At 53.3% G+C, this 13,576-nt stretch overlaps 3 protein-coding genes across 3 annotated transcripts; 1 reads left to right on the top strand and 2 right to left on the bottom strand.

Annotated features, from left to right (window-relative positions):
• Nucleotides 1-674: 674 nt before the first annotated feature.
• Z519_09384 (uncharacterized protein) lies at nt 675-1,709 on the top strand (the record flags this gene model as incomplete). Its single annotated transcript, XM_016767107.1, has 1 exon — nt 675-1,709. One exon carries the CDS (start codon nt 675-677, stop codon nt 1,707-1,709), a length of 1,035 nt encoding a protein of 344 aa, XP_016616623.1.
• Nucleotides 1,710-3,321: 1,612 nt separating this feature from the next.
• Nucleotides 3,322-7,662, bottom strand: Z519_09383 (uncharacterized protein; the record flags this gene model as incomplete). The annotated part of the gene is made up of 1 exon (XM_016767106.1): nt 3,322-7,662. The coding sequence occupies one exon, from the start codon at nt 7,660-7,662 to the stop codon at nt 3,322-3,324; it is 4,341 nt and encodes a 1,446-aa protein (XP_016616622.1).
• Nucleotides 7,663-8,499: 837 nt separating this feature from the next.
• On the bottom strand, nt 8,500-13,114 carry Z519_09382 (uncharacterized protein; the record flags this gene model as incomplete). Its single annotated transcript, XM_016767105.1, has 4 exons — nt 8,500-11,998; nt 12,051-12,336; nt 12,396-12,780; nt 12,842-13,114. The coding sequence occupies 4 exons, from the start codon at nt 13,112-13,114 to the stop codon at nt 8,500-8,502; spliced, it is 4,443 nt and encodes a 1,480-aa protein (XP_016616621.1).
• Nucleotides 13,115-13,576: the final 462 nt, after the last annotated feature.

The following is a 13,576-nucleotide window of genomic DNA, read 5'->3' as shown; positions in this document are numbered from 1 at the left end:
CACGTTAACCCTTCGAGCGAGCCGCCGAGGCGGAATCAGGCAGAAGAAACGAAGAGATCGGCCAGGAGGCAAATCGAGCCAGCGATGACAAGCGCGTGTTTGTTGGAGAAGGATTCTGGAGAAGGATTCTGGATTACTCGGGGTCGAGAGTCACCGAGAGTGGGTGGGAAGTGGGATGCCTGCTGCGCCTCGTCGGCTAGTCTCACTGGGTGTTGGAGGGTCCTCGCGTTGCTAGCGGGGTGGGGGGCCAGTAAGGCTGTGCACACGGGGATCATTCCTCATTGATAAATGATGCTCTCTTGTGTATCAAGAGTTCACGTTACAGCCCTCCTGGGCCCTCCTGAGCCCTCAAGATGCAGCCTGGGCGGAATCGAGAGGCGCGAGGGAGTATTGCGGATGCGTGATGAGGGCTTGTTGTGTGCCGGAGGGAAGAAGAAGAATCAGAAGTATAACTTCGCTGGGGTGGCCTCGAGGAAAAGAAACGATCACGACAAACAAGAAGGACAAGAAGAACAAGAACAAGAACAAGAACAACACCAACCCTAACTCTGCTCTTGCTCTGCTCTCACTTTTCACTTGACTAGCTCCACGTGGCAAATCGATCCGTGTCACTGCGTCACTTCAGTCACGAGGGTAAAAAAATCCAAACAAAGACAACAACAACAACCGGCACCATGGAGGCTCCCATCCTCATCTCACCCAACTCTTTCCACTCCCGTCTGCCCAAGATGGATAATCTCTTTCGCCGGCTGAGTTCCAGGAAGTCGTTCAAAACTAGTCATAGTTCGTTGCCAGCAGCACCCTTGACAGCGTCCCCACGACCATCTCAATCTCAATCCCCCATCGCTTGGGCCAGAAACAACAACCGGGATGCCAACAACCCGTTCGCTACCACCACGCCAACTCGTCGTCCGGCAGCAGCTGACCCCCCTCCGCCATACTCTCCACGCTCAGCAGCGTCGAACAATACCAATGTCCCCTATTCGCCCGCCGACCTGTCCAATGCCATGCAAGTCGCCGATGACTCGCCATATGCCTTCCTGCGCACCTTCGACACCATCTTCCTCATCGACGATTCTGGCTCCATGGCCGGCCGCTCCTGGAGAGAGACCTCGGCCGCCCTCGCCGCCATCGCTCCCATCTGTACTGCCCACGACCCCGACGGAATCGACGTCTACTTTTTGAATCATCGGAACCCGCACACAAACCAGGGTGGCTATACAAACATCACAACCACGACCGCGGTGCAGAGTCTCTTCCAAAACGTGCGGCCTTTGGGCGGCACACCCACGGGGACACGCCTCAACCAGATCCTGAAACCGTACCTTTACGAACTGGCCGACTCCCTCGAACGCCAGGCCCACGGCCACGAGGCAACCGTGAAACCGCTCAACATCATCGTCATCACAGACGGGGTTCCCTCCGACGACGTCGAGAGCGTAATTGTCAGCGCCGCCAGGAAACTCGACGGCGTGTCCGCCGAGCCGTGGCAGGTCGGCATCCAATTCTTCCAGGTCGGAAGGGAACCCGAGGCTAGGGACATGCTCAGGGAACTGGACGATACGCTGAGCGGCGAGTACCACATCCGAGACATGGTCGACACCGTGCCCTGGAACGGCGAAGAAGGCGACGAAGGTCTCACGGCGCAGGGGCTGTTGAAGGTGTGCCTGGGCAGTGTTGTCCGACGGTGGGATCGGAGGAATGTATGATTACGGTGACGGTCCCCGTCAGGTTATTCCTATCAAGTGTATTCGTGGCGTTTCATGGCAAACGGGAATCAAAAGGAAAATAGGCACTATTCATTGATAATCCAGGGAGGAGAAATTGGTAACAGCATGCAGTGGTCTCACCATGATCCGAGGGAGGCAGATCTCCAGTCTGCTTCATGTCCCGGAGTATTTTCGCTTCATCATACCAACCGGGAAAGGATGGAAGACGGCTTTGTCGAGGGAGGCTTGAAACCATTCAAACTTGTGTATTACCACATACAAGCGAGCGAGCGCGCAGAGCTACTTGGCTGCCCTGATGATGAAAAAGGGCTCACGCTTTTGTACCAGGTCAAGTCGATGGGGGCCAAGAAGCAAAGATAGGTAGACCGATCCTCGAGAGCACTGAGGAATTTCGTGGCTATACAATGTGATTCTTCCGTCCATCTCCCCGTCGGTATATCGGTGTATCCTTCCATCCGCCGATCCACTCGCTCGCCCATTCATTTATGCACGTATGTAGGTAGGTATATATACGCGCGCAGAGAGCGTATACCCAAGGTCATGCATCAGACGTCGACATTTCCAACCCATCCATCCCGGCTGCCTTTCTCCGTCGCTGGCGCCGCCTCCCCTCTTCCTTTGCGGAGTGATTGCGCGATTCGTTTGCCCTTTTCGTGTCTCCCGTCTCGCGGCGTCGTTTCTCACGAAATTCACTCGACGCAGTCGCGGGGGCCACTTTCTCGTAGCGCATCATATCGCGTCATATCGCCTTGATGCCCCTGCCCTCGTTGGGCCCAGCCCGGCCTCGCCGCCTGTTTTGGTTCGCCTTCTCGCCGCTCGTCAAAAGGGCTGAACGTACGAGGTCGGCGGCGAGGGCAAAGCTGCCCACCAGCAGGCGCGTGGTTTGCCGCCACTAGGCTGTGTGCCGGCGAGCTGCGGCTGCGGTTTTCGTCCACTAGGCTGCTGCTGGCTTTTCTTCGGGCGCGGATTTTGGCGCCAAACGACTTCAGCTTACGATGCGCTAGATTATGCCTCGTGCAGGGGAGGATCCTATTGGCACGCATAATACCTACAAGTAACAAGTACACCGAGGACGGGCTACCCCCAAGTACACAAGTCAACGGGGCTGAGACGTATCAGGAGCCTAGTGATCGCGTGCGTGTGATGTTACTCTACTGTATCACCCTTTGAATGCATACAGCACATGTTAACGCCCGCTCAAAACTAAGCTCGCCCTTTATGCCTCCCCTCATCATTCCTTGGCCTAGTATCATGTTATGCCCGTGATGCTCACCGCTGCGTTCCCGCCCGTCGGAGAAAGAATGCTAAGATTAATGATGCTGTCTTCATCGTTGTCGTCCTGTCCCGTGTGCTCTCCATATCTGATCCGAGATGGCGCATCCAGTTGAGCAAACCTCCAGAGCTTTGCGCAGAATATCTCGACTGCTCTAGCCCAGCGAACCAAGGCTTTCATACTGTCTCTGCACAGAGAAACGGTGTCCTCATCTTGGCTCTTGCGTTCTCTGCCCTTCCTGATCTCCCCAAGAAGCCAAAGGGGTTTCGCCCAAATACCTTGGCTGTCTTCAACTCTCCAGCTTCATCGGCTGACCTCTCAGTAAGTCACCAAACTAACGTGCCCGTCTCCTAACGCCGCACACGCCAGCAACATGCGATGGGGATGGTATGCCGTTGCCACTATTGGAGCCTGATGCCCCCTGCCTGCAAGACTGCCACCGACGACATGCGCCATTCGACTGCTCGAAGGTTCAAAAATACCCAATGTATCTCCATTTGTGTTGAACGATCTCACTTCGTGTTTGTCGGTACCCACGGCGAAGACTGGAGCGTGCTCATGTACGGAGAGGCTGCGTAGGAGTGTCGTCGAGCCTGCCGCCGTGGACGCTGTGGAGCTGCTAGTTCCAACAGTACTCGTCCCATCTTTGCCATGTTCGGGCTTTAAAGGCGATGGGGCTGATGAAGTAGCGTTCAACGTCAGAACGGCCTTATCATTCCGCAGGTCCCACAATTTCACCTCCCCGTTCCTGCTTCCAGAGATGAGTTCCCTCACGCCACCACGCTGCATGTGAATATTCGTTATCCACTGTCTATGCTCGCGCCAGAGCTTGACCATCGATGTCCGAGGGTTGAGTCGCTGGTCAAACACGCGGATCACGCCGTCTCCAAAACCCGCAATGAAGATCTGTCCCGCCACCTGATCACTAGTCAGGCTGGTCACACAGCTAGAACTGCGTGCCGGAATGTCCCCAACGCAAAGCTCCGTCGCCGCATTCCACACTTTGATGACTTTTACGTCTCCCGCCACGAGGGCTTTGCCTTGCCCTTGCTGCCAGTCAAAGACCAATCCAGCGTTCTTGTTGCTAGGGATCAGCTCCGTCAACGCCCGGAATGCAGTTATCACCTTGACGTCCGCTGAACTATGGTAGTTGCGGTATACCTTGATAACACCGTCGGAACTACCTACCATCAGGAGAGGCTGATCATCCTCGTTCAAGAATTTGGCATCATTGATTCTGCTCCCCGTGGGATTCCCGTTGCTGAACCGACTCAATTGTTCATTATTCTGAAAATCCCAGATAGTGACGGTATCCTTGTCGTCGGTGACGGCAAGGTGGTTATCAAATTGATGGAACGTCAGCTTCATGGGCTGGCTCTGGTTGTTGAGGAAACCTTCGTAGCGAGTCCATTTGGAGCTTCCTGCTATGCCTTTTAGTGGTTGATTGTCGGCAATAATCTTTTCGTTGCGGTTGCGCCGCCATAGTCTGGAATTGTAGTCAGCCGAGCCGGGCTCGTCGGGATCATTGGGTCTCATTTGCGGTTCACGGAAATATTCGGTTGACCAGTCTAGCAAAGTACTCTGGAGCGGGAAGACCGGTCGCTTTTTCGGATCTAGCGAAACGAAGCCCGCCGAAGTGGGCAGAACGGCCGAGTGATACGATCCAGGGGCGCTCCTCGTATCAGTTGTTTCTGGTGGACGGCTCCATTCAGGCGGAAGACGACTTCGAGGAGTATTGACAGGTTGAACGAGTTCCCTTGTTTTAGTGGGAGATGTTTGAGGACTGTTTTCCCTTGAAGAAGCTGAAGGGTTTGAAGGACCAGTACCAAAGGCGAGGTTGCGGAGCGAGCTGCCTGCTCTCTTCAGGCTTAGTGACAGATAGCTCTGCTGTTTTGGCAATGTGGGAGGAGGAGTGCCCGGCTGTTTCTCGATCGCCCGGAGCGAATCCCGGGACGAAACTTTCTTGAGCTGGCACTCGTCCCTCTTCGAGAATCGCAACAGGTCGTCAATAACGGCTATCGCCATGTGACTCATGGGAGAGTTGATCAAGGTATCGTGCACATGGTCGACAATGATTGAGGCATTCCGCGCAATTTCTGGGTGAGGATCGACAGACAGCATCAAAATTTGAACCCAGATCGAACCATAAATTGTGTTTGCCGAGATCGGCATCCACTTGAGAGAATCACCAGCTTCAAAGCTGCTCGACTCGGACTGCTTGAATGGGTGTCTGTCCCTTTCTTCCACGAGCTGCTCGTACGCAACGACGATAAATTTGTTCTCGTACCGCTTCACAAAGTGGGATAGGAAGACAACCAGCTCTTTCCTCACCAATGTGCTACCATCAGATGTCATAAAAAGAACAGAAGAGGCAATACCTTCTTCAATCTGAGACACCTGATCAGTTAGATCAGGAATGCCGAGGAAGTTGGTAAGCGCATGGAGCATGGCGGCTCGAACTTCTGGAACGGGATCAAGTGACAGTTCGCAGAGTCTGGCATGAGCCATGCAGCGAATGCCCATCCATTTCGCATCAGCATAGTCGCACCACAGCATGCTGAGGCACAAACAAGACCACTGTCGTAGCAAGGGGTTTTCAGGCTCTGCCATATTGAGTAAACAGGCACTGAAAAGTTCAGGTAACAGGCAGACTGTCTGGCCTGGAGGATATCTCTTGCAGAACGTGGCCACGATAAAGGCACACATGGCTCGATGTTCGCTGGCGTTGCCGACGGGAATATCTGAACGGGGGTTCATGATGGAAATAAAATAGTGGATGCCGTTATCCTTGAGCAAATCATTCTGCACCGTATAGTCAACCGCCATGATTCTAGCCCAAATGAAGACCATCACCGGCTTGAGCTCTAAAGAGGCTGCTTGGAGAAGCTTCACTACATAAGGGAAGATTCCAATACTCAAAGCTAGGTGAACAGCCCACGGTCCGAGGTCCAGGAATTTGCTGAGCAGAATCAAAGCACGAAGTCGATGCACTTGGCTGAGGAGGACTTGGAGAACGATCGGCAGTTGGTCAGGGGCACGATCTTTGGTTGGACCAGAGCTGAGATACACCTCGAAGGCTGTCAGCTGTTCCGAAAAGAACGTCGAGTGTTGATATTCGTAGACCCGTTTCCCCTCTTCAGCTTCTCGAAGCATAGGTAGCTGTGCCAACACCATTTCCATGGCAAGATCCCAACTCTGCCAAAGAGGATGTCGATGTGTTTCTGGCAAAGCTGGCGATGATATAGGGTGACAATGATTTGCCCTCATGATACGCTCGCTCAACAGGAAATTGCGGAACAGTGCTGCGACCATAAGATCTTGGCGGAAAAGCTTTTTGAACAAATGTCGCGGTAGGATGTTCCAAGCGATAGTGTCAGTGATGGCTGTGAAAATCCAGTTGAGCTCCCCCAAAGGACTCCGTCTGTCCTGTAAGCGGCCTGGGACAGGTATCTTCCCATCTTCGATGGCAGGTCCGTTGGGAAGCGGATTTTGCAACACAAAGTATCTCAGTGCTATGTCTATCGGCGTCGTCAGGCAACATGTGAAAAGATCGGCGGGGAGTTCTGGGTTCGTAGGCAACATCTCGGTTCTCCCGCAAGCCGCCAACTGAATGCAGTCCCCGTAGTTCTGAACAGGTGCATTTGGATCTCTTTTCTTGAGCTCCTCATTCTCCTTTTCGTGCTTGGCGAGGAATGTGTCGAAGTTGTAGACAATATTGCCAGCATGGGAGACGTCGTAAACAAAAAGACTGGGCCCCCCAAGCCACAACTGCAGGTCGTAAAGTCCCACCGGTATATATTGAGTGTAATTCTTGTTGAAGACCCAGATCTCCCCAGACGGGGTGGGCAGAGGTACACCATGGCCATTGTAGTGAAAAAGCACCCTCTCATCCTTCGCGTTACGACGCAATGAGATGCAAAACCGTTTCGTTTCGTCGATTGACGGATCGAGATACTGCTTGTATCTTGTCCGCAGACTCAACGACTCGTATTGCTCCTGCAGGCGTTTACCAATTTGCTCCATCGTCTTTGTCGTACCACCACTGCTTGCCGTCGGGTCAACCCACGCTTCGAGCTTCGCAGTGGGATTCGTCTTGATCACATCGGGAGGGTCCACACCGATATTGAGACAGATGGCCAATGCCGCAGACACAGTCTTCATCCGATCTTTCATGCGCCAGTCCACGCTGGGAAACTGTTTAGATTCCTCAGACAACGAGCCGTTGCTTTCGTGCCGCTTTTCCGTGTAGTACATGTAAAATGTCGAGTGTAATAGTGACAGGTATTCGTTCGACGTGTACTCATCGTCCCAACCATGTCGAATGTGTGCCAGCTTGTCCTCTGCCGCAACTTTTTGAAGTCCCTCCTTGCGTCGAGGCCCGAGATCGCTCTTGGTGCGTTGCAATAAAGCAACTGGCCTCGCCGTCAAATAGTCTTCCGCATCTTGAGGTATTATTCTTGGGGTGGACCCATTTTGTTGGCCTCGACCAGGGCCACTGAGCAGCGACGGTTGTTTGAGGGCGGAGCTTGATGGGAAGCGACCTCCACCTTCGAGCATGTCTTGAGCCGTAGATTGTTCGCCCTCTTGAGTTGCAGGCCGGCGGCGGTTCACATCAAGTGGCCCCAACCCGGCACTCGTCGGACCATTGTGAGACGCCATGGTCTTCGTGGCGGGTGTAGCTAGATCAGGTTCGCGCATGTCCCACGAACCATGGTACTTGAGCCGGCATGTCACAACAAGGACTTCTTAGAATCGTAACATCGGCAGGAGCGATCGGGTCGCAAAATGGGCGGTGACTTGAGGCAGATGTGAGATCAAGGATGAAAATGCAATGGCCGGTCGAGGTCGTCCCGCGGCAGCCCCCAGCCTATCTAATAATGTCAGCAATCTGTGTTTGAATAAGAAGCGGTATTAGTACTGGAAGTGATGTGAACTGGGAGGGCCTAAATGGTAGTTGGCCGCCTGTGACACGGATACTGGAGACGAAGGCATCACGGCCGACGCCTGACCAAAAACCTTGCCTGCAGCAAAATGCGGGGAGCCGCAAGAACCAGCCTTGCAGAGCGAGCATATTTGACAAGGTCACGTGCAACAACGCAAGCCTCACCAGATCTCGCTTCGTTGTGAAAGCCCACTCTTCAAAACATCTTCACCATTCACGAGATTGTAAAGCCTGTGGCTAATGGTCGCATGTATTTGTTCGACATCCATTCATCTAATTTGGGACTCATCCTGCCACGCCCAACCAACCACATCCCAATTCCGTCCCGTATTTAACAATTCTGCGCTCAAGGATCTGCCAATTAAAACTACATTGAGCTCCTAGCCAGTAGACAGCTCCATGAAACTTGTTTCGTCACTGTCATCCGCATATTTAGCTCCCAGGAGATACAATAACTCCAATAGGAATATAAAAAAAAAAGAGAGGCTGAGTTTGTTTACATAAGCACCCAATCCTTGTCGTTAGTGTCACATTGAATATGAAGTCGGATTCCTTCACGCGACAGTCGACGTTTCTCTTGTACCATTTTCTTCTTCTTCAAGTCGCCGCCTCCAGTTGGCGAGATTATCACTCAGCTCCGTCCCATGACTCTCTGTGGTAGGTGTCCTCTCCGAGTCAAAAGTTGTGCTAAGCCGATAGTTGTTCCTGCTCGTACTCTCCCATTGTGATCGGAGCGTCTCCAGCTCGGAAGCCAAGTTGTCCAGGGCAATAGATCCTCGTTCGTCTCGAGATAAAGCGTCATCGTTGACCGAGACATCTGTTAGCGTCGAAGTACTTTCCTCTCGGTTGTGGCCAACACCATTGATGCCATGAGACAGAGGCTGTAACTGTGACTGACGTCGATAGTTTCCTACTGACTGGCCCACTTGATCTAGGAGCATTGTCACCCGACTTTCGGCCTCTTCCGCCTGCTTTTCGAGCATCGAGTTTTCCGACTTGAGTTGCTCCAGTTCTTTGCCCAGTTTTTGCGCAGTTAGTGTGAGCTCCTCATGACTAGCTTTTTGCTGATCTCTCTCTGCCTGTATAGTTGAAAGCTCCGACTTCAGTGAGGTAATATTCGATTCTAATTGAGCAATTTGTTTGCTCGTCTGCGTCCTCATCTCTTCAATCGAGGATTGAAGTTGATTCCGTTCGTTGTCCCAGGCCGAGGTGTCGGCGGCCGTCCCAGAAGCTGCACTGGTACTTCGAGCGGTCTCCAATTCGCCCGTTAGCTGCGCGTTTTGGGATTTGTATTTGGTGAGCTCTTCCTTCATCTTCTTCAGCATCTTCTCGGTGCCCTTGACGTAATGTACAGCAGACTGATAATCGTTCTCGAGCTGCTCCAACTTCTCTTTGTAAGTGCTGTCGGCTTCCTGCATACGAGCCTCGAATTGACTCTTAGTCTCTTCATGAGCTTTGATACTGGCTTGTAATTGTTGATCGAGTTCACGGAGACGCGCTTGCTCCGGTGTGCCAAAGCGAGAGCTTGGAGAGTGTTCAAATATGGGCGACCGTCTGACATCGGAGACATTCATGCCGCGCTCGCCTAACAGGTCTTTGAGCGCACTGTGTTGAACTGCAAGCGCGCTAGCATCTCGCTGATGCATCTCAAGGTTTGATCGCAATTCGCGAATCTCTGCCTGGTAGTTTTGCGTATCCCGCAAAGCAGTCTGTAACTGTCGCCGGACCTGGAGAGCTTCGCGACTGGATTGTTCCTGATACGCTTCCAGTCCGGCAATTCGTTCTTCTGCATTGCGTAGCTTCTGTGCTGCTTTATCCGCAGCTTCCTGGTTGCGCTTGGCCAAACTTGAGGCTTCCTCGGCCGATTCACGGAGAGCTGCCATTTTCTGCTCAGCCATCGCGTCTTGCTTAGAGGCTGTGTCGGAAGATGACAGCTTGGCTAGCCCGGCGAGAAGAGCCTCGCGATGAGTCGCAGCTTCCCTGGCGTGGGTTTCGGCCAATTCTTCGGCATCACGCAGGCGTTTCGAGACGGTTTCCAGTTCTGTAGTTCTGTCTTCATGCTCGGCTCTTAACTGAGATAGTTTCCTCTCTGCAACTTCTCTTTGCCCGCGCTCTTCTTCAATTTGCCGTTCATAAAGGCTGGCTTTGCTCGTTGACGCTGCCACGGCGGCTTCCAAAGCAGCCATCGACGCGGTATGACTCGCTAGCCGCGATGATGTATCCTCGTGCATCTTGATCAAACTGTCGTGATCAACCCGCAATGTTCGCAACTGTTCTTCAACTTCGGCTCTACGGCCTGCCTCTGCTCGCGCCAAACTCTGAGCTTCGTGAAGTTCAGCACGGAGACCCTCGAGTTCAGCCGGATTTCGATTCTTACTTAGCTCATCATACCGGAGCTGAAGAGCGTCAATAGACTCTTCTGCCAGTTCTCGAGCTTTTCTTTCGGAAGCAAGATCGTTGTTCAAGGAATCAAGCTTGGCTTTGTGCTCAGACTGTGCAGCGAGAGCTAAAGCGAGCCGGCGTGAAAGGTCAGTGAAACGTTCTTGCTCGTCAGATTCGCGCCCAGCGTCGGGTTGAGGTGTGCTGCGCTGGCTACCACCATGGGCTGCAAGCTTGGCTCGTGCGTATGCAGCCTCCGTAACTGCGGCATCACGCTGATGTTCCACCTCGGCAATCCGTCTTGCCATCGCCGTGGCTTGCGATTCCATGGCTTCTTGCATCTTGATGATTTCCGTTCTCATGGTCATAAAGGCTTCCATTAGTGGTCGATCGTCATCTGCAACCTGGCTGACGGTCCGCTCGTCGAATGTAGGGCTAGAGGAAATGCCGGTATGGTAACCTTGCTTCCGAGCAAGAGCTAGTTCTGAGGCATACCAGGCGTTTGTCTTTTTCACGGTTTCCAGCTCCTTGAGAAGCGCCTCTTGATGAGCATTCATCTTGGGAGATTTGGGCTCATCGCCAGGTATGCTTCGTAAGCTTCGGTTATCAGCTTGTGATTCTCCATGATGTCTGCCCGAGGACGAGCGCCCCAAAAGCCCGTCTTCTGTGCTATCGATTGAACTTTGAGCTCGCTGGGACCTGAGGGATCGTTGTCTGGCCACACCGCTGCTCATGAGTGGAGCTGCTTCACCTGCTTCCATAGCTTTTGCCTTGGATTCTGTTCGTTGTGTTGGAGTCCTGCGCCCAAAAGTGCTCGGGCTTCCTTCGCGGCTAGGCCTGATATTCTCTTTCTGTACATCTCTCACCGCTGGAGGCTGTATTATCCCATCTGGAGGAGCAGTTCGCGCGCCATCCGCGCCGGCTGCGGCACCTCTTGTGTCGAGCGGCGGACCATTGTACCGGGATTTTGGACCATTGGGGGCATTTGGAGGAGACTGGACTCCATTCGCACGTGGCGTGGGCGCTTGTCCCTGGGGCGGAGGTCCAGAAGGCGCCTGCCCCATAGATGCTCGTGGCAGTCGCGACTGTGCGTTGTTTTGCGCAGCGTCTGGCCTTTGGACCGGACCACCCGCGAACTGTTCCCGAGATGCATTCTGACTTCTTGCCCCTTCTCGCGATGTTGAACGGATAGGCATAACAGATCTTGCTTCTGTGCTTGGTCTTCGGGTCGGGCTGCTGGGCTGCCTGGAATCTGCGGGTTGACCAGCGGCTGGTGCATCATTTGGGTACCTTATTTTTGCAGTGTCTAGTACGTAAACCATACTGAGCTCTGCAGGATCCCGCGGTGCTGAACTAGGCTCCCCAGCAAGAACGATAATTTTGTCGCGGTACGCTGTCATGCTGTGACCAGATCTGGGTGACGGCGAAGGGCCCATGTTCTGAAAAGTGTACCATCGCTTTGATGAGATGCGGAAGGCTGCCAGATCACCAAGGTCTGTTCCTTCTTCAGTTCTGCCGCCAAAGATATACATGACGTCGTTGACCAAGGCGGCAGAGTGGCCTTCACGAGGAGCAGGAATATATCCTATGCAGTCTTGCTGTGTCCAAACATTGGTGATGGGACTGTACGTCCAGACATCGTTGAACCATTGAGTGCCATTGGTGCCCCCGAATCTACAGAAGAATTGATTAAACAAGATCCGGGAGCCTATCGTGCTTCACTTACAGAAATAACTGGTCATTATAGCTGACGATCGTGTGATTCGTCCTCGCAGCAGGCACTTTTGCATTCGGGCCGACGGTATCGTCTCCCGTGTTCTGCAGTAAAAACTCCCACTGATTTAGCGGGTTCTGCAAGGCGTTCAGGTCGAAAGCTATTAAATCGTTGAAGAAATAGCCCTCAACCTGACCCCCAAAGATGTATATCTTGGAGCCCAGAATATTGAGGGTATGGCCGTATCGTCCAGAGGGTCGTGGACCCGGAGGCGCTGCCCTCGACCACTGCCGGGAAGCTGGAGGATGGTGAGCAAGAATCTACTTGAAAAGGGAAACTCGAGACTGATCCACTTACAGGTGTTAAGCAGGTACAAAGTGTCATCGAGCACGTCATTATCGTCCATCTTGGTATCACCGCCGAACACGATGAAAGCATTGCCAACAAGCAGACTTGCGTGTCCAACACGGGGGCCAGGTCCTTCCGAAACTGTGGCGATGGGATAGCAAGAGAGATTTCCGCCGCCAGACTCGACCATCCACAAGTCGCCCCGGACCATGGAACCGTTGATCAGCCCGCCCATGATATAAATGTCCCCATCTTTTGAGGCAATCGCGTTCACAGCCGCGCCGTAACGAGGGAAGGGATTGGACTGCGGCGTAGGGAAATTCAAGCGCCGCTGCGACCATGGATATAGGGCGGCATTAGGGACTTGTGTCGCCTGCGAAGTCGAAGGCCGAGCCTGCAGAAAAACAATGTCAGCTTTCCAATTGATATCCGCACACACAGAAAGTTTGACGTACCCCGGATTCGGATTCAGATCTCTCGCGGCGTGCATATGGGGCTCCACTGGCCAACGTCGAGTTCATTGAACTCATGGAGCCATTTGGATTTGCATTGGGATTAGGATTAGGAGGAGGCGACTGGGTAGATCTCTCCCCTGTGCTGTCTATTGAACCATTCGGGCCTGACGAAGAGGGTGTGGGAGTGCCGTCAGAGGTATGGATATTTCGACTCGCAGGGGGTAAGCCCGAGGCGGGCGGCGCGTTCTTCCTACTTTTAAAGAGGAAGGCCATTCTTCGTGACTTCGCAACGTGGTGGTGACTCGAGAGGTACGGCCAAATGAGACACGGTGTACCAGATGCGCAGAACTGGCGCAGAGCGAACCATACACCTCATTCAAGCACAATCCATCGTCTTGGGAAACTGCAGGGGAGCAACCAGAAAAGACAGCAACTGTGTTCCAGGACCGCGGCCGTGATCAGTCGATGGGTTGTCCAAAGTGGTCGATGCTCGCTCGCAATGCAATTCAGGTCTGGCTGCCAAGGGAAGGCTTATGCAGGCACCGGATGCCCCCCAATTAATTCCAACGCGATCAAAGCTGTGAACGCGCGCGTGCACTTGCAGGAGTCGGTACGGTAAAAAAATTGCCAATACGAGGCAAGATCCAAGACAACGCGAAAAATGACGAGTGGAAACAGCGGCAACAGGAATAAAATGGGGATGGATTGGTGATGATGATGGCGACGACGACGAAG

The sequence above is a fragment of the Cladophialophora bantiana genome, assembly GCF_000835475.1.
Source record: "Cladophialophora bantiana CBS 173.52 unplaced genomic scaffold supercont1.15, whole genome shotgun sequence".
NCBI classification, from domain to species: domain Eukaryota; kingdom Fungi; phylum Ascomycota; class Eurotiomycetes; order Chaetothyriales; family Herpotrichiellaceae; genus Cladophialophora; species Cladophialophora bantiana.
Note: the sequence above shows the minus strand (reverse complement) of the source record. Positions and strands in the feature narration are given on the sequence as shown.